The sequence below is a fragment of the Balearica regulorum genome, chromosome 24 (genome assembly GCF_011004875.1).
Source record: "Balearica regulorum gibbericeps isolate bBalReg1 chromosome 24, bBalReg1.pri, whole genome shotgun sequence".
Classification (NCBI taxonomy): domain Eukaryota; kingdom Metazoa; phylum Chordata; class Aves; order Gruiformes; family Gruidae; genus Balearica; species Balearica regulorum.
The window spans coordinates 4,762,879-4,785,616 of record NC_046207.1 but is presented as its reverse complement, the minus strand read 5'-3'; the positions used below and the strand labels follow the sequence as shown (position 1 = coordinate 4,785,616).

At 62.8% G+C, this 22,738-nt stretch overlaps 2 protein-coding genes across 6 annotated transcripts; both read left to right on the top strand.

The window, feature by feature from the left end:
- The first annotated feature begins 542 nt into the window (after window positions 1-542).
- On the top strand, window positions 543-18,346 carry WIPF2 (WAS/WASL interacting protein family member 2). Of its 5 annotated transcripts, none has more exons than XM_075774953.1 (8): window positions 543-644; window positions 11,980-12,104; window positions 12,596-12,728; window positions 12,878-12,997; window positions 13,497-14,156; window positions 15,553-15,762; window positions 15,891-15,992; window positions 16,898-18,346. In XM_075774953.1, exons 2-8 carry the CDS (start codon window positions 12,042-12,044, stop codon window positions 16,936-16,938), a joined length of 1,329 nt encoding a protein of 442 aa, XP_075631068.1. In that variant the 5' UTR covers window positions 543-644; window positions 11,980-12,041; the 3' UTR covers window positions 16,939-18,346. The 5 variants fall into 5 exon arrangements, with proteins under 5 accessions (XP_075631068.1, XP_075631072.1, XP_075631073.1 ...); XM_075774957.1 differs by having other exon boundaries at window positions 588-695; window positions 11,960-12,104; XM_075774958.1 differs by lacking the exon at window positions 543-644 and adding an exon at window positions 2,602-2,751.
- A 349-nt stretch (window positions 18,347-18,695) lies between these two features.
- On the top strand, window positions 18,696-22,738 carry CDC6 (cell division cycle 6). The gene is made up of 12 exons (XM_075774927.1): window positions 18,696-18,790; window positions 19,024-19,258; window positions 19,633-19,851; window positions 19,929-20,128; window positions 20,283-20,446; window positions 20,644-20,750; window positions 20,902-21,041; window positions 21,130-21,230; window positions 21,350-21,414; window positions 21,576-21,775; window positions 21,886-22,026; window positions 22,115-22,738. Exons 1-12 carry the CDS (start codon window positions 18,716-18,718, stop codon window positions 22,202-22,204), a joined length of 1,737 nt encoding a protein of 578 aa, XP_075631042.1. The 5' UTR covers window positions 18,696-18,715; the 3' UTR covers window positions 22,205-22,738.

Genomic DNA, 22,738 nt, shown 5'->3' with positions numbered 1-22,738 from the left:
TGGGGAGTGATGTCATAGCCGTGCTGCTGGGTGAGGTCATGCTGGGAGCGCCGGGGTCGGAAGGTCACGGGCGTTGCCCCCCCCCCCCCCCCCCAGTGTCCCGTTACCGATCGGGGGGGGCCCCCCCCCGAGACGGACCCTCGACCTTCCCAAGGTGGCGGCACCGCGGAGCCACGCGGGGGGCGACCTTCCCAACATGGCAACCGCCAGTGTTCCGTCCGACCTTCCCAACATGGCGGGAGGGCGGAGATAGCAGAGATGGCCGGGCTCGGCCGCGGAACCTCCGGCCCGCCGAGACACCTCGGTCCGTAGCAAAGAATCACTCCCCGGCGCCGCCGCGCTCCCCCTCGCTCCTCTGGACGCCCGTGGAGCCACGCTCTCCCGCCGCGGCGGTGACCTTCCCAAGATGGCGCTCCGTGCGGCCCTGCGCAGCGCTTCGCTCCTAGAGCCCTTCCCACCATGGCCGCCCGACCTCCCTAACATGGCTCCGCTGCCGTGCCATCCCACCCTGCCCCGCCCACATCCGGTCGAGGCAGCGCAGGCGCAAGAGTGGCTGCGGCCGCCATTTTGTTTGGCGGCTGGAGGCCGGAGGCCGGGCGGCGCCGCGGGGCCGCGTTTCCGGGTGCGGCGGGAGGAGGCCGCGGGTGAGCGCGGGGGCACCGGGCCGGGGGCCGTGGGGCCTGCGGGAGCCGGGACTGAGGCTGTGGCGTCTCTGTGTGGGGTACGGTGGCTCGGGGTGGGCGTGTGGGGTGCAGAGGGGCTTGCTGGGCCTGTGAGGAGCCCGGGGCCGGCGGGGCTGGGGGCTGTGTGGGGCCTGTTTTGGGGGGGGGGGGGGGGGGGGGTGCGATGGGGCCCTTCGGGGTGCAGGAGGATGGGGGTGCTGTGGGCGCTTTGGGGCTTGCGGTGGGTCCGTGGGGGCGCGGTGAGACGGGGGTGGCCGTGGGGACGCTGGGCTCTGCATGGGCACGGCGGCGTCTGCAGGGACGGTTGCGCCGGGACGCGGGAGGTTTGGGGGGTGTGTGTGTGTGTCCCCGAGGGAGGCACTGGTGTAACTGGGAGCCCCTGTGCCAGAGGGGTGTTGGCAGAAGAGGCTCTGCGGGGATCCCGGGGAGAGCTTCTCCCCTCTCTGCTTCTCCCTGTGTGATGGGAAAGTTCCCGTTTCTCCCTTCGCCCCCCTCCAACGATGCTCCTGGGGGAGCAGGGAGGGCTCCGTGTCCGTGTGCGGGCAGCTGCCATGGGAGGTTCGGGTGACCGGTTGTGCCGTCCTGGGGGGGACGATGCTCCTGGGGCCAGGCCAGGCCCATGGTCCCCGAGGCTGCGTTGCTCCTCTGGGCCCGGCGCTACCAAACTGCGGCCCGAGCAGCCACTGCCTACGAAAACCTGAGCACATATGGCTGGGCAGCAAAGTTCCGTGAGTGCCGCGGTGGAGGCTGAGCTCTTCCTTCTGCTCCGGGTAAACACGGCCGCGGCTGCGTGCTCCCGGTCCGCCGGCCCTCCCCACCCACTTAGCCGTACGGTAGCGCCTGTCCCTGCCCAGGCAGTGCCCCGGCCTTGAGGACTGAATTCCTGCTGCGGGTTTACACGCCGGACCCCTCCAGAGCCCTGGTTGTAAGCAAACGAAATAAGTAGCTGATTGTTTTCTGTGTGTCCTTTGGGACAGAGGGAGAGCAGCGGCACCGTGGTGTGAGCAGCCGCAGCCTTTCCCCCCGTGAAGACTCAGCAGAATTGATCCGGCTCCTGCCTGCCCTTGAGAGAGCAGCTCTCACCCACCCCGGCTCTCTGTTCACAGGGTTCCCGATGCGCCTTGATGTCCTTGGCCATGATGTGGGAGGGACGCAGATGGGTTCAGGTTGCGGGGTACGTGTGCCGCACAGGGATGAGCCCGGCAGGTGGGCTGTGTCTGTGCGCCGGTGTGCCTGGACACCAGGCTGTCCCTCCCCAGGGCTCTGCTGTCGTTGAGATGGTGCTTGTTTTGGTGTTTGGTCTGTCACGGAGAAGCTGCGGCGAGCCCAGAGCTGGGGAGGCAGCAGCCAGGGTACGTTTGGGGCAGTGCAGGGCAGAGGCCCAGCAAGCCCGCCGCTGCGCAGCGTGCTCTGAAACAACTTATTCTCCAAGCACTGCTCAGAGATGGATTTTTTTTTGGGGGGGTTCACCTTGAGTCCCTGTTGCTGTTAACCATGGCTCTGCTCCAGCTGCTCCCTGTAGAGAAAGGGCAGGGGGTCAGGCTCTGTCCTCCCCCACGCCTGCCTGGACTTGGGCAGTGTTTCCGGGGCCTGTGGGGTGGGATGTCGAGGGAGGAGATGCCAACTGCCTCCTGACCCTCGGCCAATGGGTGGATGTGGGGCACTGAACGCTCGGTGACTGCCCTGCTCTGGGTTTCCCCACCCTACTGTCCAGGCGAAACATGGACTGGGGGCTGCTGCCCCTCCCCGACCAGTGGGAAGGCGGAATGGAGCTGGTGCAGCGGCGTCCTCAGGCCAGGTGGAGGCAGAGGTTTTGCATGAAAGTCATTTCAGTGAACCGCAGCCTGCACGCTGGGCTGAGCAGGAGCCCTTGGAGAGGTGCCGTGATCCCAAATCGGCCTCGTTTTACCTTTGGCAGACTTGGCTGCGGATGGGTGTCCGCCTGGGTTGCTCTGGCCTGATCTCTTGTGTGGAGTGTCGCTGCCCTGCTGTCGGCTGCCAGAGGGGATCTATTCTGACCTGACTCTTGTCTCTGCTGTCGAAGGAGTCAGCTTGGTTTGCAGACGAGGTGTGAATCTGCCCGGCTCCGGCTCAGACGTGCTGGCCGGGGCAGAGCTACCTGGCGAGCGTGTCCTCTGCTTTTCACAGCTCGGCTGCCTGCCTTCATTCCAGCCTGTCTCGGCTTATCGAGTGTGTCATGTCCCCAAAGTGTTTCGGCGCCGCTGCGTCGGCTGAGCCCCCCTGGGGAGACGTCCCCTCTTTGCACCTCATGTGACGGTGGCCATGCTCCCCGCCGGTGGGGGCTGCCAGGCAGCGGCATGGCAGCTCTGCTGCTTGCAGCTGCGCGCTGTTGCTGGAATGCAAAGGCAGAGCCTGTTTCCCATGGCCGCTCCGGGGCTGTGGGAGCACAGACCCCTCTTTGTGCCGTGGGTGGCGAGGGAGGGCTTGGCTTCGTCCCGCCGTGAACAAACGGGAACTGTTGGCCCTGCCGTGTCAAGCCGGTGCCATCTGGAGCGCGCGTCGTGCCCGGTGCCGAGACGTCAGTGTGGCACAGAGGGAGTGCAGTTGACCGGTGCCACCTTTACCACCGCTGCCCTCCCTTCCCAGTGAACTGGATCTGTTTGAGTTAGTTTCTGTCACTAAATGTAGGTCTGCAGTTCTGCACCGTGGCAGGCCGGCTGGTGCCACAGATGTGCAAGGCTTTCAGCTGCTGCGGCCGCAGGGTGTTGGACCCTGACGCGAAAGTCGCTGTGCAGAGTGCCGCTCTGCTGCTGTGGGATTTTCTGCTCTTGCCTAACGTGTTACCTCCGTGGCCGGCCCCCCCTCTCCGCCAGCGCCAAGGTGACGGGGCATGTTCCAGGTCAGGGCTCGCTTCCCGCTTTGCTTTGCTTTCAAGTGCTGTTGTCGAGGCACTCTGGTCCTTGTCTGACCTACTTACTTACATCTGGCTGCTTGGAAGGAAGGCAGGTTTGCTCTGCCAAAGAAGTAGCTTTCTGCTGGGAAGCAAAGGTGGGAGGAGGGAGCGGGGCGGAAAGTGCCCTTCTAACGAGGGGCTGAGCGTGTTGGGTTTCTCCCACTGCCTTTGCCAGGGCAGCTCTGGAATGAGCACTGCTCTCAGGGCTTGCCCCTCACTTTGGTGTTATGAGGTTGGTTCAAAAATTAAAACGGTCTATTCTAGAGCTGCGCCGGCTTCTTCATCACCGGCCTCAGGGTGGCGGGGGGCTGCGGTACAGGGAGCTGAAACCGGCTGCAGGGTCTCTTGCAGCACCATGGAGCTCCATGCCCTGGCGTGGTGCTGGGGCTTGGGCGTCTCTTTGTTTCCTTTGGCCTGTCCCCACTCCCTTCCTCTGGTGTCTCCCACATGCAATACCACAACCATAGAAATTCCTGCTGCTATACAGGACTGGCTGCACCAGCTGGAGCCGCGGCAGCACCGTGCCCTGGGCGCAGACTCTCCCTCTGGCAGCCCCGGGGCGGAGGCAGCTCTGGAGGGATGCTCACGGGGAAAGGGGAGAAGCTGCCGAGTGGGTGCGGAGGTTTGCAGGAAGCTCCACTTTCCCCTTTCCAGTGGGAGCAGGTGAGGCAAGTTGCAGATGCTGCTCGGCAGGGCTCGCTCACAGCGTGGCCCCCGGGCAGTCTGGGCCACGGGGAGATGTGGGCGTCGTGCCGGGCCCTGCGTCCCGGGATGCTGCCTGCTGGGATTCGGTGCTGCTGCTGCACTCCGGTGTCCTTGTCAGGTCTGACCCGCTGCCATGGTGCTCCCGCAGCAATGCACACGGCGCTTGCTTGTGCCCAGGGCCTGTCTCTGCTTTTGCCAAAGCAGCTGGGCACCTTCTGTGTGTGGCCAGTGGTGTTTCCTCCTGCAGGCGTGGGGGTGCTGATGACTTTGCCCGGAGCTGGGAGTGACGGGGTTGCGCCTGCAAGGACCATCTGACCCCGTCGTTGAGTCTCTCCGTCTGTCACACCCCGTTACTAGATCACATCTCAAACCAAGCCCTCTTCTCCCTCTGCGCCGGCTGTAAATTTGCAGCGTGTTCTTGGCACCTACCGACCTGAAAAGCGGCCGAGTGTGGATCTGACTGCGCGGAGAACTCGCTCTGACGGGGCTTGGCTCGGTTTCCCCTTGGCATTGACACAGGCGCTTCCTTCGTGCTCTTACACCTCCCGCAGCTGCGGCTGTCACCGGGCCCTTGCCACCTTCAGCCTCGTGTCCCAGCAAGGGCTCCGCTTGCCGTAAGCCATCCTATCGATCCTGCAGCGTGGATCAGCCCCGTTTATAAGGTTTCTGTAGCTTTAGGGTCTTGCACAAACATTAAGTGTATACGCGTGTCCCAAAATAACACTTAAGTGCTGGGTATTCTATGGTAGCTTGTAAATTTTCTCCTAATGACTCTGAGTGCAAACCTGGTTAGAGGAAAGATGCATTTCTTTAGCCAATTAAATTTTTTAGAAGCAGTCGGTGATGGTTTTCCAAGTGGCTGCTTCCTTTCTGCACAGTCGTTGCGGCTTTAGGGTGGTTCGGAGTGACTTTATTCTGCGGCAGTGACTGCGCCCTTCTAGCAGGCACCTCCCGACGGCACCCAGCGACTTGCACTCTGCCTCGGTTACTTGCCCTATGTATTCTGGATTGCGAAGCGGCGCATCTCTGCTTGGCCTTTGCCTAGGAAAACCTTGAGAATACTTGGCCAGGTTTCGTGGAACAGCAGGAGACCTCGCGATCCAGCCCGGCTCTAGCTCGTCTCCTTCAGGGCTCCTTCCCACAGCCGAGCTCGGAGCAGCTCTTGCAAAAGAGTCGGCACGGGAGGCTGGTGAGCAGGCAGAGCCCCAGCGCCTCTGGCCTGCAGGAGAGGGGTGGCAAAAGGCACCAGAGCTGGAGATCTCTGTCCTCAGCCTCCCCAAAGCCTGGTGGGAGGTGGGAGAGACCCTGGTGGGGTGCACGGGGGGCTTTCTGTCCTGGAGGCCCCTGGCCAGGGGAGACCAACCCACCCTGGGCGCTGTGTTGCTGAGTGAAGGGGCCGAAGGACTGCAGGGAGAGCGGGAGAGCGGCCGCTGCAGGGTCTCAGGCGTGTTTAAGCTGAGTATTTAAACACAGATGGAGGCTGGTACAGGGGTTTAAGCTGGAGCCAGTCCTACGGTATTTTAAAGCTCGCAGGTTTTCACCAGGATTTTTTTTTTTTTTTTCCACGGTTGTAACCGAACTCTCCGGGTAGGGGCTGGGGGACTGGGCAGACCACTGGCTTTTCTCTAAAACACCAGCACAGCCCGTTCGCTCTCATGGCACTGTGACCTCTTGTGAGGACGCTGCCCGTTGGGCCCATGTGCCGGGACAGGGCCACCTCTCTCGGGGAGCAGAGGAGTAAGACCCAGAAATGTCAGACCTTCACGTCAGCCTGGCATCGCTTCTGCCGAGAGGGTGGGTCGGCTTGTTGCCAACTGCTCAGATATTGGGGTGAGTCTGGGAGAAAAGCTTGGTGCAGGGGTTTGGTTTGAAAGCGTGGCCTTCAGCGGGGTCCTGTCCAATTAATGTTCTTTTTTTGGCAGAGTTTCATCTGGGCATTTTGTTGTCCCTGCCTCATGACTCAGACCTGCGTCGGCAGACAATGCGGCAGCTGACGGCATCAACTCAGGGTGGCAGGCTGGAGCTGGAGACTGTTGCCTGCTCCCGTGTAAGGCTGCCGGTGCCGTAAGCTCTGCGCTGCGGAGCGTCTGGTGCTGTTTTACAGATAACTTTGCACGCTGTCGATTTTGAGTGATGGTCGGAAGATCCGCGGGTTCATTCGGCGTTCCTTGCTCTTTGCTGGTAGCGTGTCAGCTGCAGCCTGTGGAGACCAAAGACTGATGCTGCGCCGGGTCTGCCATGCAGAGCCTTAGATAGAGCTCGTTAGTGTCTGCCTCTAAATGAGCCTGGCCTGAGTGGGCCCTGGTGCTGCCTGGGGGCTTTAAAGGCTCTCAGAGGTGGCTGGAGCCCTTCTCTGCTCCCTGTCCTGCTCCCGAGGCCACCAATGTTTTCCTTTTTCCTCTTGTGCCTCGAGGAGCTCCCAGCTCTGTTGGCTCCAGCATGCAGGCTTCGTTTGCTCTAAATGCGCAGGCGGTGTTGGAACCCACGGTGAAGGGGACGGTGTATCGTTGGCAGTTGATAAAAAGGTGTTTTTATCTGAACACTTAACACCAGCAGGCTCAGGAGCTGCTTTCCATTCAGTGGTGTATTGTTCTCTGTGAGGTGTGGGCTGTGCAGCACGCTATTCCCAGCCGCGGGTCACCGTCAAAGCAGTCGGGAAGTCCCTGTGTCTCCCACCGCTTCCTCCCCCTGGAACAATCGGAGATGTCCGTCGGAGAGAGCAGCGGTTCAGAGCGGTTCCTGCCTGGTCCCCTCATGTGCCACCTTTCCCTCCCCGGCTTCCTTTCCCTTCTCGCCTGGCACATGGGACGGGGAGAGGCAGGGAAGTCTCCAGGCCCTCCTGGGACGGGCTTTTCCTGCTCTTCCCTTTGCTGCAGCCCAATGTCGGGACACAATTCCTTGCTCCTGATTAAAGGTTTCCTCTGCCAAGTGAACCAAGTTGAGCTCAGTGGAAAGCTGCTAAAGGACGGCCAGACTCTGGGGTCCCGTGGTTGGGGATGGGGAAGCCACCGCGGCTCCACCGAGGTCTGCGGAATTTGGCCCCAAGGCATTAGAAACTTTTTGTGTTCAGGGTTTTGTTAAAAATGCATTGTCAGTGACCGTGGGTTGTTAATAATTCACAGTGAACGTCTGAGTCCCGCGGGGCTGGAGTGTGTCTGTCTGTCTGCACGCAGAGATGCACCGGCTCTTTGAGACGCTCCAAATCGAGATGGCAGCTCGCTCTCTTAAAGCATGCTGATACGATTTTAAAAGCCTGAATGACCTTAAATCCTGTGATGGCTGTCTTTCAGGATAAATTATTTATGTCGCATCTTCAGTGCTGCCGAAGCCCTCACTCCTCAGGAACGGGCAGAAATGTCAGGCTTCGGAGGACAAGCTCTGAATTTGGAAGGGCTGCGCTCAGGCTAATGAGGAACTGAGGGTTTGGATGGGAAGAGGTGGAAGATAAAGGCTCCCTGCAAGGCGGGGGCGGGAGGGAGGGTGTTTGAGAGGTCCAGCCTTGGAAATCGTCCCCAAACCGGTGCAGCCGCATTCTGCAGCCGACATCAGAGGGCTGGAAATTCCTCTTGATCTGCAGTTCAAAGCCAGTGCCTCCCTGAGGATGAAGCGCTTCATCTCGGGTTTGCAAATGCAGGCTCGCCGCGGCAGCAAGCCTAGCTGTGAAATACAAATCCACCACGGCGCCCAAATCCCCCTGAAAAGTGAGGAAACGCGCTTACGGCGTCTGAAGGTCACTGCTGCCTGTCCTGCTAAAAAAGCAAACACCCCCCCCCCCCCAAGGGATGAGCAGAATCCAGGGCTGCTTGCTGGAGAAGGCATTTCATTTCCCTTCATGGCAAATGGGGACTTGAAAAATGTCTGAAAAACACGGCATGTAGTCCTGTCCAGGCCAGATCTGGCTAATTTGGCCGTTTTACAGGAGAGGGACACCACCGAGTGTAACATTCTTGGTTTTTAATAGTGTTTTGAACCCAAGGTTGGCAGGGGAAGCCTGATTTGAAACGTCGGAGGACTGCCCCGACGTCAGTGCTGCGGTGATGGTGGGGTCCAGCGTGGCTGCCGAGCCGCAGCTCTGGAAGCTGCTTTCCATGGGGTCACCTCGATTTGGGTGAACTCTCTCTCCTCCAAAGTGACAGCTTTTCACACGTCGTCTTCCTCCTGGTTTTCTCACAGCTTTCTCGGTTTTTGTTTTTTATTTTAAAAGGAAAGCTAACGTGCAAACCTGCCCCTCCTGGCTTAACCGAAGATGAGCTCTCCTCTGCGCTTTGATCTAGTGGGTGTCTCTCTCGCTGCCCCGATTCAGGTCTTTCAAACCACTTTCCCTGCAAGCGCAGTGAGCTGCCGCCGTGGCATATGGAGCTCTCAAAGGCTCAGATCTGGCTTGGTGAAAGGATCCCTGGTAACGAAGAACAAAGGAGAAGAAATGCAGAGAAGTCGGCTGTCGGAGCGGCATTGTTTAAAGGGCATGGTTTCCGTAAGGCATACGCCAGACATTAAGGGGTGGTAAGCATTGCTGGGAGAACCCCCCCCCCCTTTTTTTCCCTGGAGGATTTAATTTGTGTCTCCCTAATCTTTTATCAGCTGTGTCTATCTTCACGAACATTAAAGATCTAGGTTTTCTTTTAAAGACAGACACACATTGCTCCAGTGTTCCCACCCAGAGATTTCGGCTTTTCTCATGGTATGAAATGATCAGCAGCCGCCGTGTGCTGAGTTCGATGCCTCTTGATTTTGGTTTTTCAATGTGACCTTTGCTGTTAATCCACAACCCGAACGGGGCCGTGTGCTGAAACAAAATGACCTGTTTCTCAGGAATTCAGCTCCAGTTTATCCTCAAGCTGCTTTAGCTTAAACTCTTCTCTCCCCTCCTCTCTCGCTCTTCTAGGTCAGAGCCTTTATCTGAACACGGGTTTCGGTGCAACGCTAGTTTTAAGGGCACATTAGATATGGGGAGATAATGACTCATGGTTTTCTTTGTAGAAATACCCCTCTCCTCCCCGGCTGTGCTTACGGTAGGTAATGTCACTGTGGGATTGTCCCTAGTCGCTCTGCCTGATGCAGAGCTTACGTGGTGGGCAGCAGGGCAAACGGCGGGGGACCGGAGTGGTGTGCTTCCCTCGCAGACGTAGCGCTGACTCGTTTTCTGACGGCCGACAAACCCCTGTCCGTCCGTCCGCCTGCGGAGAGGCAGTGTGTCCCTGTTGTGGTGGCGTCTGAAGGGTCTCCTGTGACCCGAAGCGCAGAGCTGGGTGGGAAACGTCACACTGTGAGTAACCAGCTGGAGCAGGAGTGTAATGGGGAGGTGATGTGGGTGTTTCTGTTCCCGTGGGTCGGGAGCGGAGGTGACGGCCCGCAGTGCTGGCACTGCTCCTGTGCTGGCTCAGGCCTGTGACACATGAGACCGAGTCAGGAGTCTCATTACCTGGCACGTTTCTCGGCTGTATCTCTGCTAATTACCTCCAGCTGCTGGTGTTCAAACAAGGCCGGGGCTCTCCTGCCTGTCCCCTCCCACCGGTCGTGCCGCGACACCGTCCCACCGTCCCCCCGCTGATGTCACGCTCTGCCCTGGCAGCAGTTTGCGCCGTCCCGGCCCTGCGATCCTGCTTCGGGGTGGGAAGGAGCACGGGGGAAAAGCGCTCCTGTTGCAACACGTCCTGGCAGCACCGGCAGGTCCCAGACGAGCGCGTTATGAGCCGTCTCTGATCTTGCTTTGGTGGGAAAGGTGCAGGCCGAATGGGTTTGCTGGGATTCGTTCCAGTCTGCTGAATGTCCCGGCTTGGTGGGACTGGTGAGGCTGAAGGAGGAATCGCCAGATGTTGGCTCTTCTCTGCGAGGTCTCGAGCTCTGTCCGGAGGAAAAATAGCTCCGTACGTGTCAGGGGAAGGTGCGTTTCCGAGGGTCAGGAGCAAGGCAGCTGCCCTGTTGAGGTGGACGAGGACCCACTGAGTCACAGCACGTTCGAGCTCGCACCGTTTCCGGCTCTGCAGAGGTGTGGCCGGTGCCGCCAGAGAACTTGAGATCTCGAATGACTTAGAAAACACCAGAAGATGGAGGAAGGAACATCTTCCCAATGAAGGGTGTCTGGACTCGGGGAGTTTCTCACTTGGTAGAAGAGCTGCTTTTAATTAAAAGGCAGTTTATTTATTTATTTTCCTGAACCGCAGGGAGCTGGTGGTTTGCTCAAGGGCAGGGGAGCCGCTGGCATTGCAGCGATGCTGCTGGACCGTTTTTCCTGTTCTCAGACCTCTGCCGTGACAGGGAGTGGGAATGTCTGACACGTGAGGATGGACCTGGTCTTACTCTGGCCTCCGTGACATCAGTAAATTGTAGTTTATCTAGTCGAAGGTGAGTCTCAAGGGAGATGGGTTTTAGTACCTGATACAAACCATTTCAAAGGTCGTGGGCACCTGGGTTGTAAAGAAACTTTCATTGTTGTGGTGGATCTATCTGTGACCTCTCTGGAGGTCAGGGATCAGAAGTTGGAAACTTCAGGTGTGAAACACTCCTGTTCTTACCTGGCGTTGGCATTGTGGTCTCCTTCAGTGGTTAAGGAACAGGTTTTCCTGGGGCAAAGACATCTGCGGCCTGGAGAGGGGCATTTATCCCCTGCCTCTCGGTCTGCCCTGAGCACCCGAAACTCCCGGGGTGGCGAGTGAGGCCTCCAGTCATCACATTCCTATTCCCTGAGCCGGTGCTGCCGGCACAGCCCTACCTATGCGCCGCTGTCGGAGGTACGAGCTCACCAGAGGCCTGTCCTGTGATCTCCCAGTGATTCAGGCTCCTCTTCCTGTCCCGTTTCCTCCATGCTCAGTCTTCGGTGCCAACCGGAGCCGCTGGGCTTTGCGGAGCTCTGCCGGCGAAGCACTCCGTGGGCTGGGAGCCATTCTGGGTAAGCTGCGGTGCAAGGATGGATTCGTTTCGGGCTTGTGATGAGCTGGATCGAAGTGTAATCAGATAATGCTGGGAAGGCTTGTTTTGCTGCCTGCTTGGACAGCTTCAAGGAAGGCTTTGGAGTTGTGGAAATGGCGTGGGGTGCGGGACACGGACAGCTTTTGGAGTGTTGGGAGGTTATTGATGTAGGATCCGAGCGGTTTGGAAAAATCTGCTTTATCTGTCAGGGCTGTTCAGGGATGGGAGTGTCTCTCCTTGTGCGAGCCACAGGACAGCACTGCGCCGCTTCGTCTGCCTTCTGCTCGGTGATCCGTCTAGCAGATTTAACGGCGTTCGTGGCTGGAGGGGCCTGCTGGGGATGCGTGCCAGGGCTGGCCGCAGTGCCTGCTGATGGGCTGTAGGCTTTGGGCTCCTGTCACACTTCCACGTGAGCAGCCTCCGGCTGCAGATAAAGGAGCTGGATTGTTGGTGCAGGATTAGCTTGGCCGGGTTTTCTCTGCCGAGCAAGGCGGTTGCGTGAAAAATGTCCTGGGTTTCAGCTGCGGGCTCTGCACTGGGGTGGGGACCCTGGCGATTTGGAGTGGGGGGGGTCATGCTGGCTGCCCCAGCTTGTTGGGAGAACCAGGTGGCCCTTTAGAGCCAGCTGGGAGAGAACAGCCCCAGCCTCTGCCCCGTACGGGACCTCCAGGCGCAGGGCACTAGCACACTAGCCCAGGGCCATGTTTCTCCACGGCCAGCTCGCTGCCTTTCCCCTCCTGTCTCTGACCGCTTCCTCCCTTCCCGCAGGCATGAGTGACCAGGCTTGCCCCCAGCACTGAGCAGCCGGAGCCGCTGGGAACCGGGCCAGGATGCCGATCCCTCCTCCCCCGCCGCCGCCGCCTGGCCCCCCGCCACCTCCCACCTTCAGTCAGGTAGAGGTCTTCTCTCTGGCCTGGCTGGCTGTGGGGTGGGGAGGGGGCCTGTCTCCATGTGGTGCTACTTGCCAGGGGTCCCTGTGCTGTCTCTGGACCTACGAGAGCCTTGAGCGACCCATGGGCTGTGCCTCAGTTTCCCTCGCAGCAGAATTTGTACATGGAAGGGGCTGCCATGTGGCTTTTCTTTGCGTTAGTGTCTTCTGCTCCACGATGGCTGAGGGGGAGAGCAGGGGATCTCGCACGTGGCTGTAACTGAGCTGTGCCTTGGGTAGGACAGGGTCTCAACCTCGCCCTGTAGAACAGCAATGTAACGCCCTGGGGCAGCCCCTCTGTTCCCTCTGGAGGAGACCCCCTGGAGAAGGCTGCTGCAGGGGTGGGGGTGCCTCTGGGCTCAGCAGAGGGGTGGGAAGGTGGAGTCAGGCTGTGCCTGCTCTGTGGGATGTCCCTGCGCACAGGTGAGCTCCTGCTGAGCTGCTTCTTGTCTCCAGGCGAACACGGAGCCACCGAAACTGAGCCGAGAGGAGCAGCGGGGCCGTGGGGCCCTCCTGCAGGACATCTGCAAAGGGACCAAGCTAAAGAAGGTCACACAAATCAATGACCGGAGCGCACCAATACTAGAGAGTGAGTACCCAGGAGGTGCTCAGCCCCGCCCTGGGTGCTGCTGTGCCCTTCAGGATGGCTCCTGGGCTCTCACCCGTCTGGTTTCCAGTGGCTCCTCGTTGGAGGAGCTGATAATACCAGGCTTAATCTCTCTGCTTCTCTCCTTTCAGAGCCCAAGGGCAGCGGTGGTGGCAGCTACGGCTCTAGCTCAGCTGTGATCCAGCCGAAGGGCGGCCTCTTCCAAGGCGGTGTGCCCAAGCTCAGACCCGTGGGAACAAAGGAGAGCTCAGGTAATGGCCATCTGACTGCGGTTTGCGTGGGGTTTCCCCAGGAAGGTCCCTGAGCAGGAGGGGAGTTGAGGATCTTGCCGTGTTTCCCTGGGGATTTCAACTGGTTAGAGGCAGAGGGACCCCAAATCAGCACCCCACGTGTGGCCGTGGTCAAACTGTGCTCTTACCGTGCCACAGCGTCCCACAACACAAACCTCCTTGGAGGGCCTGGTAGTCACGTGTTGCCGAACATTTCTCTCTGCTATTTTCTGTGGCAACCTGCCTTCCAGCAAGCCAGAGAGCGAATAGCAGTGGTGAGAGAGGAGCCGTGTGTGGCTGAGCGCGGTGCCAGCTCCCTGCCTGTGCCAGACAGCGCTCCCCGTGGTCTGGCCCTCCTCGGCCGAGCGGGCAGGCTGCCCCGCGCTCAGCGCAGGCACGGGGATGAAGCACCGCACGTCGCTCTCGCCGACTCCCAGCCTGCGCTGTGCCTGGCTAGTCACTCTGCTTTCCTTCACCGCAGACAGCTCCGGTAAGCAAACCCTGCAAGTCCCCGGCTCCAGAGCAGCGGCCCCCAGGCCCCCGGTGCCAGCCAGCAACAGCCGACCTCAAGATGATGCCGACAACAGCCGGGCTTCGCCGCCGGAGCTGCCGCGCACGCAGAGGCCCTCCCTGCCGGACCTCTCCCGGCCCAACACTGCTGGCAGCACTGGCATGAAGCACAGCTCATCTGCCCCGCCGCCTCCCCCACCGGGACGCCGCGCCACCGCGCCTCCCGCCCCCCCTCCGGCACACGGTGCCAAGGTGTCTTCCTACAACCGGGAGAAGCCCCTGCCGCCCACCCCAGGACAGCGACTGCCCGTGAGCAGGGACGGACCCCCCGCCCCACCACCCATCAAACCCCCTCCCTCCCCAGTCAGTATCCGAACGGGGTCAGGGGCTCAAGGCCAGTCTCTCGCACCCCCGCCTCCCCCTTATCGGCAACCCCCCGGTGTCCCCAACGGCCCTTCCAGCCCCATCAACGAGTCCGCCCCGGAGCTGCCACAGAGACACAACTCCTTACACAGGAAGACCCCGGGCCCTTTGCGGGGTCTGGCACCGCCACCGCCCGCTTCAGCCTCCCCATCTCTCCAGAGCAGTCGCCCCCCTCCGCCGGCCAGAGACCCCCCCAGCCGGGGAGCAGGTAAGAACCGTTTGTTCTGCCAGGCCTGGCTCCTTCATGCCGGGGCGCAGCCGTGGTGGGTCAGGCCGCGGCCACCTGCCCGCGGGGTGTTTGGGGGCTGGTGGGAGATGCCGGGGGAAGAGTCAGCACCAGGGCACAGCGAGGCTTCTCCTGCACGTGGCAGTTGGCGTAGAGGTTGAGCCAGGGGCGGTAGCTGGACTGTCACGTCCAATGCATGTCCCTGGTCCTGTCTTCTCTTTACCCACCTCCCTTCACGCCTGATGTTGCCGGTGGGTTGCGGCTGGGCAGCTCCTGCCCGTGAGGTTGGTGTGTCCTCCTGGGGGGGGGGAGGTGAGAACGTGGCAGAGCCAGAGCCGCGTACGCTGCAGCTGCTCCCCTGAGCTTCCTAAATGTCACTGGGGTGGTGACAAAAAGCTGCAGCAGAGCAGGGAGCAGCCTTTCCCTCGGCGGTGCAGCCGGACACGCTCGCTCAGCCCCCGGGAACCATCCTGCCCCTCTCTGGGCTGGTTTTGGTGCTGCGTGGTTCAGAGCACAGCTGGCGGTAAAGGCTCTGTTGCTGCTGGTGCGGGGGTTTTGATGTCAGCCACCCTTCAAAAGGGTGGCTCGGTGAAAACCGCTTGCTGTTCCCCCTGTGCACACAGCCGGGCACGAGTGTGTCCCTGCTGTCGGGAGCGGTGATGGCTTTGTCCCTGTGCCCCCTTCCGTGTGCTCCTGGGCTCCGCATCCAGACCGCAGCTCCTGCCTGGTCTCTTGCCAAGCCGCTCTGTCCTTCTGGCCCTGCCAGAATCTCTCCTTTCAGTTATGGCTGGGGATCTGCTCTGTTAGTCTGTGTGTAATTAGCCTAATGAGGGGCACGAACTGCCGGTGTGCATCCGTGGGAGGCTGGGCAGGAACCAGAGGTGGATTGGAGGGGCTGTGGGTCCTGTCACCACCTTGGTGGCAGTGCAGACGTGGCTTCCCAGCCCCAACAGGCAGCACCTTGCCTCCATGTAGAGCCGCTGCCCTCAAACCCTCACACGTGTGTGCTCGTAGCTGCCCCTCGAATCCCCTCTTGTGCAGAGAGTGGCCTGGGTCTGGCCGCAGGCTGGGAGCATGGGGGGGGCAGAGCAGCCCCACCGGGCTGGGGAGGGAGCGGGCTGGCCGGTCCCCTCCGCCGTGACTTACAGGAGAAAAGCAGATGTCGGGAGCGAGCAGGAAATCTCCTCTGGGCGCGCGTAGGAGCATCCCTGGGCCAGCCGTGCTGGCCGCTGGCGCGGTCTGGCTCAGCAGCTGGCCTGGAAAGCTACTTCAGAGGATGTCCTTGGCGCTGCTGCTGGAGGGAGGGTTTGCCCTGGGGATGCCGTGCCTTGGCAGGCTGCGGTGGGCCGCGCCGGTGCTGACCCAGCTCTCCTTGCAGCCCCGCCGCCCCCTCCACCGATGCTGCGAAACGGGGGGCGCGATGCCCCTCCGCCTCCGCCCCCCTACAGACTGCACGGTTCCGCCGAGCCCCCGAGCAGAGGGAAACCACCGCCACCGCCCACAAGGACGCCAGCTGGGCCACCACCGCCACCCCCGCCGGTGCGGAACGGGCACCGGGACTCCATCTCCACTGTCAGAGCATTCCTGGGTGAGTGGGGCCCCGGGCGAGGCTGGAGCTGGGGGGGAGCCCCGGTGTGGAGCCGAGCCCTTCGGCTTTAGCTGTGCTCGCCCAGAGCCACCCTCCCTGACCTGCCCGGTTTTCCCTCTTCTCTGCAGATGACTTTGAATCCAAATACTCCTTTCATCCTGTTGAAGACTTCCCAGCCCCAGAAGAATATAAATACTTCCAGAGGATCTACCCCAGCAAAACAAACAGAGGTAAGGGAGGAGGAGGAGGAGGTGTCCCGCGGCCCTGCATGGCCTGGCTCCCCCTCCTGCGCTCTCGAGGGTGGCAGGAGGTCGCAGCGGGGCAGCTCTGGGGCTCAGGGTGGAGTGTGCAGGGGCTGGCGTGAGTCACTCTAGGCTGTGATCCATGTCCTCCTCTGGGCAGCAGCGTTGCCCCGGGGCCTGCACGCACTCTCTGGTGTGCCGAAGGCCTCCAGCCCTCAGGATTGGGGCTGTGCGGGTGCCCCATCCCGCCTGTCCCCTCTTTTTGCCTGCTGAGCTCGTGCAGAGAAACGCCGCGGGGCTTGTTCCTGCCCGGCTCGGGGCCTTTGGCGCTGGAGCAGTTACAAAAGGACCGCAGCAGCCGGCCCTGCAGCTGACGCTGGTGTTGGGCAGGGGGGAGTAAAGAGCCCCCACATGTCCTGGGATGGGCCAAACCGCGGGGCCCCGAGCGGCGGCACTTGGACCCGACGCTGCTGGCACAGCACAAAGTGCCCTTGCTGCACCGCTGCTGCGCGTCAGCCCTGCGGATCCCAGAGGAGACTCCGGGGAGAATGGGATGCTCGTTTATTTTTAGAGCAATGAATGTTTAATGTGGATTTGAAAAGCCCTGAGCTTTCCATGCGTGCTGCAGCGGGTGGTTCGAGTCGCAAATCCCAGGCTCCAGATCTCTGCAGGGATATGAGGCGGGGGGGGGGGAGCGGGAGCTGGTGTGGGGGTACAGAGGAGGGAAAGCTGCCGTGCCGGATCCCGCTCTGCGGAGCACCGGTACAGCGATCCTCTGAACTGGTGCTGGTGGCCGGGAAGCAGCCGATCTGGTCTGTGCCAGCAGCACGGGGCATGCCATGTCAGCCGTCTCCCCGTGGGTTCTGGTTTCAATGGACTTTCTTATCTTGCAGCTACACGTGGGGCCCCCCCTCTGCCCCCCATCCCCAGGTGAAAGCGGGCTGCGCAGGCAGATTGTTCCTGAGCAGAGACACGGACCTTCCCCTCCCTCAGACGGACCCTCCCTGCTTCCCTGCCCCCCAGGATCCTGCATGAGAATCTCCCACCGTCTTTGGTTTTCCCAGCTGCACCAGGACGAGCAGATTCCCCCCCAGCCCAGCTCTGTCCACCAGCCCACCCTCATCTATGCATCTTCCCCCGGGACTCGCCGACCTCGCTGGCAAACCCGGATGGATCCTTTCCTCCTCGCTCGTCGTAAATCCCGGGTCGGGCCGGGAACCGCACGTCCAGCCGCAGCCTTGGGAGCTGGGCACGAAGACTTGGGGCGGATGCCGAGCCGTGTGTGGCCGGTTGTGGGGACCGGAGGTGGTTCAGTGCCCGATTTCTGGGGGCCGGGGTGGAACGAGGACTCGGAGAGGAGCTGGGGTACGGCGGGAGATGGACACGCTGCGTCATCACCGGCTGTGCCGGCGGCGGAGCGAGGGGGAGCAGCGATGGGCCGGCAGAGCCTCGTTACCCCTGCACAGCCGATTTGCTTTTTTTGCACAGGAGCCAGTGGAGGAGCGGGAAGGGGGAGGTGAGCGGGACCATCCAGGGGGACCCCAGCAGCGGGGGGGGCCCTCATCCCCCATGGCACCCCAAAATCACTGCAGCCCACAGCTTTTCACACCGCTGGGTTTTGATGGGGTGAGGAGGTGCCCGGTGGTGGCAGCCTGGGTTTTAACGCTAAATTACCAAACTAGACCATTTTAAACACTAATTATCCGTGGAGGAAGCTGGGGAATGTTGTTACCGGGGGGGGGGGGGGCCTTCTGTTTCTTGCAGAAGGGGGGGAGCGTGGGCAGGGACCTGGGGCTGCGTCCCCCGCACCGCCCGCTTCCGCCTGACGTTTTTGCCTTACGCACTACCCTGTCCGACTGTTGGTACCGGGCTGGTTTCTCTGTATTTACTCACAGTACCGGGGTGGGCTGGACATTAACCGTAGTTACTGATCTATTTTGTACGTTGTAAAAAGCTTGTACTGCAGGAGGACAGCGGGCTCGCTGCGGCTGTACTAAACCCTCCCCTCTAACTGTTTTGGGGTTTGTTTTGGGGTGTTTTGGGTTGGTTGGTTGGGTTTTTTTTGGGTTTTTTGAGTTTTGTTTTTTTTTTCTACAAGATGGAAACTTTTCCTGTGGGGGTTGGGGTGAGGGAGGCGTGGGGTGGGTTTCTCTGGAAGATGAGGGCCCCCCCCCCCCCCCGACTCCTCCCCAGCGCTGCCTTTTGGTTTAAATAAAGGTGAAAAAAGGTTCTCCTGAGCGCTGGCTGCCCCTCCCGGGGAGTGAGGGGCTGTTTTCAGAGGGAACAAATGGGATAAAAACCAAGGAGCTTGAAATCGCGTTTAAATAAAAGTAATAAAGATACATGTCTCTTCACGGGCGCTGGCTGGGGGGTGGCTGGGGAAGCAGAGGGGGGTCCCTAGGGGTGCTCTGTGCCCCCCCCCCCACCCGGGGTGCTCTGTGCCCTTCCAGGGCCCCCTCCCCTCTTTTTGGGGGCCAGGGTGCTCTCCCTGCATTGAGGCTGGTACTGGGAGGAACCGGGGGGGGGGGGGGGGGGCAGGATTGGGGGCACTGGGAGCGTAGACTACAACTCCCAGAATGCCCCGCGCACTACATCTCCCGGCGGGCCCCGCGCGGCGTCGTTTATTGGCTGCTCGGCAGCGGCCCCCTCCTCCGGCCACGGAGCTTGGCGCGGGACCTTACGATTGGTGGAGGCGGCTGGCGAAGCAGCCAATGGGACGACGGGGGCGGGGCCTGCTCGGCCTGGTGGCGGGAAGTGCGGAGCTGGGGCTGAGTTGGCGCGAGAAGGTCGGTGGCCGGGGGGGGGGGGACACGGGGCGCGGGGGGGGATCGGGGGAGCCGGGCTGTGCCGTGCCGGTGGGTGTTGGGGGGTAATGGGAGCGGAGATGTGGGCTGGGGGGGCAGAGAAGGGGTGATATGGCGGGGGGGGGGGGCAGGGGCGGCCGAGAGGCGCGGGGCTGGGGGTCCCCCCTCCCGACCGGTGTCCCCCCTCCTGACCGGTGTCCCCCCTCCATCCGCAGACACCCCCCCACCCCGCCATGGCCAGCAGCAGCTCGCAGCACCAGCCCACCATCGGCTTCCCCCGCAGGAGGAGCGCCCGCCGCCTCGCCGCCCCCCCGGCCAAGAACGGCCCCACCGCCCTGCGGCTCTCACCCTGCCCCAGGGCCTCGGGCCCCGCCGAGCCCGGCCGGGCGGCCCCCGTCACACGCTCAGCCTCCACCAACGTGCTGCCCCTGAGTCCCCGCAAGCGCCTGGGTGAGCGTCCCCCCCCCTCCCCTTCCCCAGCTGCCCCCTCTCTGGGAACCCCCGGGAAAGGGGGGGGGGGCCGGGGCATCCCTTTCCCGAAAACTGCTGCGGGGCCGAGACCTCACCCTGGCGGGGCTGGGGCAGGCGGACGGACCCCGCTCCGTCCCGTCCCTCACGCAGCTGCGTTTGTGGCTTCCCCCGGTTTCGGGAGGAAAAGCTGCTCCCGTGGGTCCCTGGGGGGGGGGGGCTGAAGGGCGAAGCCTCCCCCCGGGCAGAGTGACGCCGTGTTACGAACGGCCTCTTGCTCACATACAAACGGACCGCGAGATCCCCAGGGTCTGGCCCGCGCGTTCGGCCGCTCCGCTGACACGTCTGCCCCGCAGGTGACGACAACCTCTGCAACGTCCCCCGCACCCAGCCCTGCTCCCCGGCCAAACGCAGCAAGGAGAACCAGGGGCGCCGCTTGCTCTTCGGGGACCCCCCAGCCTCCCCTGAGAAACCCAGCAGCCCGGGGCCGTCCCTGCGGCGCGAGAGGCAGGAGACCCCCCGGAGCTCGGGGCTTGGCGGGCAGCCTGCCCGCACCCGGCTCTTCCGGCAGGAAGGTGAGCACGGTCGGGGAGGGGGACGGGCTCCTGTCGGCTCTGCAGCCCCCCCTGAGCCCTCTCCCTCCCCGGCGCAGGTACCCACTACCAGCAGGCAAAGCGGGTGCTGCATGCGGCTGTGCCCGACCGCCTCCATGCCAGGGAGAAGGAGACCGGCATCATCCGGCAGTTCCTGCTGGACCATGTCTGCGGGCGCCGGCCCGGCAGCCTCTACATCTCTGGAGCCCCCGGGACGGGGAAAACGGCCTGTGTGAGCCGCGTCCTGCTCGACTGCAAGGTGTGCTGCAGCCAGGGCTCCCGTTTTGGGGGTGCTGGTGGAGCAGAGTGGCAGGGAAAGGTGGGGGGACTGGCAGGAGAAGCAAGAGCCAAGCTTGGCGGGGGGGGGGGATGGCAGTGGGTGGCCAGCGGTCTAATGCTCCCATCCCCGGCAGGATGAGCTCGCCGGGAGCAAAACCATCGTCCTGAACTGCATGTCGCTGAGCAGCCCGCAGGGCGTCTTCCCTGCCGTGGCGCAGCAGCTGGGCCTGCCCACAGCCGCCGGCCGGGAGGGTGTGCGGAGGCTGGAGAAGCAGCTGACGGCCCGGGGGCCCATGGTGTGAGTTCCCTGTCTGGGGGCAGGGGGGCGGCATGGGGGTCCCCCCTTGACACCCCAAGCGTGGCCAGCCGGGAGAGGTGGCCCCGGCAGCGGCTCTCCCTGCTCGGCGTGCCACAAGTGAGCTACGGGGGTGGTGGGCAGGTTTCCCCTTCCCCGGCACCAGGGCTGACCCAGGCTTCCCCCCTGCCCCCCCGCAGCCTGCTGGTGCTGGATGAGCTGGACCAGCTGGAGAGCAAGGGGCAGGACGTGCTCTACACCCTCTTCGAGTGGCCGCGGCTGCCCGGCTCCAGGCTTGTCCTCGTGGGTAAGTGCGGTGGCACTGCCCACCCCGGGGACCCTCCCTATTTTTGGGGGGCAGATGGGGGTTTGCCCTTGCACCCCCCTCCTGCCCACCTGCTCCCTACTTGGGGCGCAGCCTGGTCCTCCCTCCGCTCCTCACCCCGCTGTGCCCGCAGGCTTGGCCAACGCGCTGGACCTGACAGACCGCAGCCTGGCCAGGCTCGGTGCCCGGCCGGCCGGCAGCCCCCGGCTGCTGCACTTCCCGCCCTACACCAGGGATCAGCTCACCACCATCCTGCAGGAGCGGCTGGGGCAGGTGGGGACATGGGGGGGACACGGGGGGTGTGTGGGGGTGTCTCTGCTCACGCAGGTGGCAGCGCTGATGGCGCATGGTGCCTCTGCAGGTGGCCGGTGACCCTGTCCTGGATGCTGCCGCGCTCCAGTTCTGCGCCCGCAAGGTCTCTGCGGTCTCCGGTGATGCTCGCAAGGCCCTGGACATCTGCAGGTCAGCGCCTGCCCCGAAACCCAGCGGTACCGGGGCCAGCGTGGGCCCCACGAGCCCCACGTGGCTTCCCTGTGCCGGGGCAGCCGCTCTGCCCGGCGCTCAGGGCTGTCTCTCCCCAGGCGTGCCGTGGAGGTGGTGGAGCTGGAGGTGCGGAGCCAGACCCTGCTCAAGCCGCTGCCTGGTGGTGAGTACCTGCTGCCGGCTGCCACACCAAAGCCAAAATCCTGGGGGGGGGACACCTCCGGGCTGGCCTCGATGGGGGGTCCGGGGTCCCTTTCTGGGGCACCTGCTCTGTGCTGCCACCCGCCCCTCCTAAGATCCCCTGCAGCCCTGTCTGTCCCACAGGTGACTCCCCGGCATCCCCCGTCCCCAAACGCGTGGGGCTCCTGCACGTCTCCCGTGTGATCTCGGAGGTGTTTGGGGACCGGCTGGCAGCGGGGGGCCGGGGGACCCGGGACGCCTTCCCGCTGCAGCAGAAGGTGCTGCTCTGCTCCCTGCTGCTGCTCGCCCGGCACCTGCGCGCCCGGGAGGTGACTCTGGGGAAGGTGAGTGGCGGTGGGACCCTCTCGGGGGTGGATTTGGGGAGCGGGCGGGTGTCCCCAGGGTTTCCCTTGGGCGCAGTGCTGCGGTGTAACGCCCGCCCTGCCTTCCGCAGCTCCACGACACCTACAGCCAGGTCTGCCGGCAGCAGCAGCTCCCTGCCGTCGACCAGGCTGAGTGCCTGTCCCTCATCGCCCTGCTCGAGTCCCACGGCATCCTCGAGCTGAAGAAGGCCAAGGAGGCCCGGCTGGCCAAGGTACCGCGAGGTCCGGCAGCGCGGCAGAGTCCGGCAGCGCGGCAGGATCCGGCAGCGCGGTGCTGAGCTGCTCTCGTCTCTCCCTTAGGTCTCCCTGAAGATGGAGGAGGCGGCGGTGGAGCACGCGCTGCAGGATGCGGCACTGGTGGGCAGCATCCTGGCCCAAGGGCTGCGCTAGCCCCCCCCCCACACACACACCCCCCGGCCCCTCGGCACGGGTCGGGCAGACGCTGCCCCGAGTGGGATTTCGGCACGTGCGTGGTTTGGCCAGGCCGTGGTGGGAGCAGGGAAATGCTCCCAGGGGCCTCTGCCGCCGTTTGTTGAGTCCTGCCCTGGGGCCTTCCGTCTGGGGCAGTTTTATTATTTTAATTTTATTTTATTTTATTGGGGTTTTTTTGAGCTGAGGTGGGGGGCTGGCACCTGCCAGAGCCCCTTTGCAGCAATGGCTGTGGACGGTGGGTGCTCCCAGCCCCGCTCCCACCCCAGCACAGGGGGGGGGACCCGGCATTGCTCCCAGCAATGAGCCACGGACGCGTTTGCTCCCGGCTTGTTCGGAGCCTTCCGGGTCCCCGTCAAGCCCCCGGCTCCATGAAGGAGGGTCCCGGTGCCGGCAGAGGAGGGGGCGCATGGCATGCGCAGCTCCAGGCTGTGCCTGGTGGGGGGGCGGGGGGGCCCCTTTATCTCCTGGCATTAATAAAGTTGTTCTGGTTCA